The 6,010-nt window shown below is 40.0% G+C and overlaps 1 protein-coding gene across 1 annotated transcript in view; it reads left to right on the top strand.

Moving 5' to 3' along the window:
* HSD17B7 (hydroxysteroid 17-beta dehydrogenase 7) overlaps nt 1-6,010 on the top strand; it is an 18,256-nt gene continuing 12,246 nt past the window's right edge. The window contains exons 1-3 of the mRNA XM_023510820.1: nt 1-101; nt 1,258-1,461; nt 5,169-5,261. Coding sequence (XP_023366588.1) covers nt 67-101; nt 1,258-1,461; nt 5,169-5,261 — 332 coding nt within the window. The 5' untranslated portion in view covers nt 1-66. The remainder of the gene's footprint in view (nt 102-1,257; nt 1,462-5,168; nt 5,262-6,010) is intronic.

Raw genomic sequence — 6,010 nt, 5'->3', positions numbered from 1 at the left:
AGTTACGGTCTCCAGAAAGCCGTGGTGAGTGCTGGCTTTACCGTCTGGCCTTGGGCGTTTGCGAAGATGCGGAAGGTGGTTTTGATCACCGGAGCGAGCAGGTGAGGCCTCCTTTGGGATGGGAGCGTTTCAGGGGTCCGAGGGTCTGCAACTCTGGGAGCACCGGCCCCTGTCATTGCCTAGGCTGGGACTCTGGTCAAGGCCCTGCCCTGCTGGGTCCGCCACTGCAGGAAGTGTGAGGCATGCTGGCCCTTGAAGTGCCCAGTAACTGGGGATTTGAATTAAACATGACCTTCTGATGTGGAAGGTCTTAAATAAGTTAGAATTGATACCCTGCGTTTGTTTGTTTTACACGTGATATGTGCCATTAATAGTCGTATTGAAAGCCAACTATCCTCCAGTGAGGTTGAATGAGCAGGTATTTTTGATGCTTAATTGGCAGGGCTGACAGATTACTGATGGTTCCAGGCTCTTTTGGGGGTTCTGACTATATTTGCCTGGCATTAGTTTAGGTAGTGGAAAAGAACTTTCTACACAGGTTTTCACTGCTGTCTACCAGGATGTCAGCCCGCTGGCCCTACCTCCTTTGTAGTTTCACAGTGCTTTTCGTGAACTAGTTTATTTCCCTGCTTCCCTTTCTTATCTAATACTTCTAATTAATCATGCTGAGTTCTTTTGCTTCCTTTTGGTTATTCAATCATAGTAATTGAGAAGGATTTGTACTCCTGCCATGTTACTGATGACTCTTCCTAAAAGATTCATCTATTCCCTTATCTGACATTTCTGGTGCTCTTAATAGAGGCAATGAGCCTCTAACAGGTGGCAGAGCCCTTGCCCCTGAAGAACCTAGACAGCAAAGTAAAATACGGACCTACGAATAATGAGATGCTCTTTTCAGCCTTTCCTGGTGATGTATTAAATCACTTTTATGAGTGGCATGGTAAGTACAGAATGAAAACCACTGGTGGTATAAACTTTGTATTAATAGAAAGGGCAAAGGACTACTGTCAGTTTCAGTCCAGTTATTGTGCCATTGAACTTTTTCGGAATGAAAAAGTTTGTGTTTCTCTCATTCTGAGCAAATGACTGCTAGAGTGGAGGATTCCTCCTTGTTTTAAATAATTGTTGAGTCTTTTCTGTCTGCCTGGCCTCCTCATTGGAGCTCAGGTTGACACAATCAGTTTTCTGAAACAGAGAAAAATGCCTGTCTAGCTGGAGCCAAATAATGTAGATCCTGTGTCTGAATTGTCCTCCCAGTGGCATTGGCCTGGCCCTCTGCAAGCGGCTGCTGGTGGAAAACGATGAGCTTCATCTGTGTTTGGCGTGCAGGAATGTGAGCAAAGCAGAAGGTGTCCGAGCGAGTCTGCTGGCCTCTCATCCCACCGCCGAGGTCACTGTTGTGCAGGTGGATGTCAGCAACCTGGAATCAATATTCCGGGCCTCCAGTGAACTAAAGCAAAGGTCTGTTTCTTGCTAATGGATTTTCTCTTATACAGCATAACATTAAATAAAAAAAGAAAGGAAAGGAAATCTAAAAAGAAAAAGGTGCAGTGTAAGAAGGTTATGCTGAGAATATGTATATAGAGTGACCTATTGTGTCTCAGTACCACTTTTTCTTTTGTTTTTTATTTTTATTTTTTTGAGACAGAATCTCACTTTGTCGCCCTTAGTAGAGTGCCCTGGGATCATAGCTTACAGCAACCTCAGACTCCTGGGCTCAAGGGATTCTCTTGCCTCAGCCTCCTGAGTAGCTGGGACTACAGGTGGCCACAATACCTGGCTATATTTTTAGAGGCGGGGTCTTGCACTAGCTCAGTCTGGTCTCAAACTTGTGAGCTCAGGTGATCATCCCGCCTCAGCCTCCCAGAGTGCTGGGATTATAGGCATGAGCCACTCATGCCTGGCTAAGTACCACATTTGTGTTCTCTGTCATCACTATAGTTACTTCAAAAAGACTTAATTCTATATGAAATCAGCACGTTGTACCCCATAAATACATTAATGTATACATGATCTATGTGTTCACGATTTAATTAAAAAAATTAAAAGCTACTTATTTTAATTAAAAAAAAGACTAGTTTATGAGTACACCCTGACGTACTGTTAATCATACTGCCTTACATTAAAGTAACTCCTTTGATAGCTGAATTCAATTTTTACGTCTTTCCTCCATAGAATTCATTAAGTAGGTGGAGCAGGGACTGATAGGGAACCCATCATGCAGTGCACGTTCCTGGGGAACCTGGTAGACGACCAGCTTCTGGGTCGAGGTTTCGTAGGTAGCAGAGCAGCTCCCTCGCTGCGATCTATTGAAAGTCAGCCCTCAACACAAGGGTTTGTTCTTTTTTTTTTTTTTTTTTTTTTATTTCTTTTGCTTTTTTATTTCACAACAATCTTACTTTAGATTTTTGGAATTAATTTCCTGGAAGACTAAACATGGAAATAAGAGTCATGTGTCTGAGAAGGTCATCTGCTCCCTGCTTCAGCAGGGGCAGTTTCCCCCAGGCCAGTAAAGGTTTAGTCACACCTGCACAGTAATTGATGTGTAATAGGCATTTGATAAATACTTGGTGGATGGAGGAATGGAGCGCTTTGATGTCAAAATGAGCACAAAATTGCACCTAGGTGCACAACACATTTTTCTGGGGAAAGAAGGCATACTTAAAAAAAATTTCTAAGAGGAATTAATGATCAAATGTCAAGTACCCTGCAGTACTCCACTGGGCTAACTGGAATAATCAGTTACTGCCCTTGGGCTAACTGGAATAATCAGTTTTCAAATGTTTTTGTATTTGGGTCCTCTAAGAAATAAAGGAACTACTTTATTTCCTTGGACAATAAAATGAAGTATATTAGAAGCAAGGAAGACCTTGGTAAAGACATTTGCTGATGAAAAATACTTTGCAGTTTACTTATATGACTTGCAAGTCCTTTGCATGTCCCTATTCCCAATGCACGAGTTACAAAGCAAAAGCTAGTTTTCTTCACTCAGGCGCCTCTCACCGTGGCCTTGGCCCTTTGTAAATGTGGGTTCTTCCTGTACTGCCGAGCTCTTAGAGTTTTCTGCCACATTATCATTCTAAAAAACTGAGAAGATTTTCTAGGTTCCATTTTTAAATAACTTGGGGTAAGTTCCACATCCCTTACTCCTCCATAACTTAATGGGTCTTTAAGGCCATGAAACTGCCTAGTAATGTCCTTGGGGAGTTAAAAACCATATAATCAGAAGAGAAATGTGAGTTTTAAATCATGTTTGCCTTCTTTTCTCAAATCTTCTTAGTTAGCCTTCTCACCAGTTTTGTATAGATTTAATTATATTTTCTATTTGGCAGAAAAGGTCCTTGATTCCCAGTTACTAAGAGCCATTCCAGTTGGCTTTTGAGACTTAGAATTTTACCATTTATAGCACCGACTATTCTTGCTTCCAAAGCTTCAAGATATTCAATACTTTGTCAAAAGTTTTGTAGTTTAGTATTTAGACAGATACTTGGTAATTTAGCACAAATTCAAGGCAGTAAGGCTCATGGGGCAGAAAGGGGGACTCCAGGGAATTGAATTGTCCCAGCTGCTGTGTCAGCACTTTGGTGCAGATTTGATGTGTTTGTTTACCCCACAAAGGGCTTTTTTTTGAGACGGGTGATATTATCCAAATTCAGGCAATGATAGTTGTAGTGATATTCACAAATTTGGGACTATGTGGAGATGTGCAGAAAGATCCCCTCAGGTTCTCCTGCAGTGGCCCAAATAGATCTCTTTGATTCTAGGTCTGAAGGAAGTTAGAGCTGAGGAAGCTTGAGAAGGATGCCTTCCAATTGCTAAAGCAGCACCACCCGACACCTGTGCCTTTCATCTGTAATACAGTGTTCTGTGTGCAGAGGAAAACTAAGAAATAGTAAATGTAAAAAGAAATAGTGATTCCCTTTAACCCAGAATAGAGCAATTGTGTCAATTATTTCATCTTTGAGAGCAGTATGTCATTTTACTGAAGGCAGAGCTTAGTGTCTTAGATAACTATTTCTTCTCCATTCCTAGCTAAAGATGTTAATATTTTCAGATGAAAGTTTGCAAATTAAGTAGTAGAACAACCCACAATAGAGGGCCCACAATTGTGGTACTTACACGATTAACCGATGGGTAACCATATCAACATCTTAAATCAGTTTATTGATTAGAGTCATTTGGCTCTTGATTATTTATAGGATGATCAAGAAGTGTTAGTGATCTGTATTGGTAACTATGTTGCAAGGTCCTAGCTTTAGTAGCTATGGCCCTTATTATCCTGGGTTATACAGAGGACACAGAGATAGTGTAATGTTTTGAATTCTAGGAGATAATTTTGAATATTTATGGCATTTGTGTCATGAGAGTAGGCTCTACCTGTCTTGAACCTGTTCCAAAAGGGGAACATTTAAATTAAGGCTTATGTACATTTAAGAATGAAAATGTTTTCTCAAGTCAGTATTTCATAATTCCCTGCATGACAAGTATTCATGGTAGGGAGCCTATCAAGAATACCTTACCCCCATTCGCCTTTTATAATCTGTGTTCTTGTGAGCTCTCATCACTTATGATATGCAGCACCTCTCCACGAATATTGAAAGGTTTCCACATGGATCTTTTGTTTTGGTAGATACATGTATCTTGGCATTCACATTTTAGCATTTTAGATCAGGTCAGATGAATATTAATATACATGAAATCTAATTCATGTATTAGGTTAATATTATATTAATAGAAATTTTACTTGTCAACTAGTGGAGATGTGAATTAAAACAAAAAGCAAACAAACTTTCTAAGACCAGAAAGAGAGCAGCTTTAATAGATAGAGGGTTACCGCAGTGCCTGCTGGGGAGGACAAATCTAGAAGAAATTATTGATTAAAGCTTTGACTTCCAAGTCCTTTATGGCTCCCCAAATTCTCTTTGAGGAAAGACAATAAGAACGTTAAAATATTTACTGTAGCTAAAGAAAGTTGTTGAGAAAGAACCATCATCACCCTCAGGTATCATAAATTCTTTTTAGCTTGTTGTGGCCATCTTATTGATTAGAAAATATTTTCTGTTTCTCTTAGGCCTTTTTTCTCCTAGTTGCTCGAGAGGTTGAACACACAATTTTGTCTTGGTATTTTCCTTGCAACTCACAATCTTATTTGGGTGTTTTTCTTGCAGGTTTAAGAGACTGGACTTTGTATATCTAAATGCTGGCATCATGCCTAATCCACAACTAAATCTCAGAGCACTTTTCTCTGGCCTCTTTTCAAGGTAATTTCTGCTTTCTTGATGAATTGATTAGAATGAAGGTGTCTATTTTTCTGCCTAGTTTTGCCCTTGGCATATTAAATTGAGGGATGAAAGGTAAGGGAGTGTTGAGGAGGATGAAGACATGGAACAGTGGTATTGCAACCGCGCTGTGAAAGAACATTCCTTTTTTGTGGAAGACACTGCAGGTCCTGGCGTGGTAGGTCTCCAGAACATTCTAAGTGTTTGGATGTTTTGGAAGGTCAAGTTTGGGTCTTCCTGAATGTACCCATTAGCACGAACACGACTCCAATACCCACGAAAGCTACTTTGGAACCTTTTCCCAACTGTATGCCAGGTTCTCTGAGCAGTGCGGAAATACAGAGAAATAGTATCTTTCCGGGAGATTCTCAGTACACATTAGGGTAGTGGCTTTCAAAAATGCTGCACCACAACCCAGAGCAAGAAATAAATCTCATCTTGCCACCCACTTTTGCTTTACTTCTCTTCCATTAAAACACACATACACACACAAATTGCACACCAGTCTTTATAACATAGCAAGACACCACATTGATATGTTCCATGCTCCAAGAATACCCAGTAAAAGGAAAAAAAAACTTTAACTTTTTTAGCACTTAAACATATTCTGTTCAAGGGAAGATTTTTTTTTTCCCCTTGGCATAGTTATTATTTCCCCCAGAGCAGTTTATCTGTAACCTGACTTGGAAAGTCAGGAAGAGAGATTTTTTTTATAATTTTTTTTTTTTTTT

The sequence above is a fragment of the Otolemur garnettii genome, unplaced genomic scaffold (genome assembly GCF_000181295.1).
Source record: "Otolemur garnettii isolate 467f Iridium unplaced genomic scaffold, OtoGar3 scaffold00016, whole genome shotgun sequence".
NCBI classification, from domain to species: Eukaryota; Metazoa; Chordata; class Mammalia; order Primates; family Galagidae; genus Otolemur; species Otolemur garnettii.
Note: the sequence above shows the minus strand (reverse complement) of the source record. Positions and strands in the feature narration are given on the sequence as shown.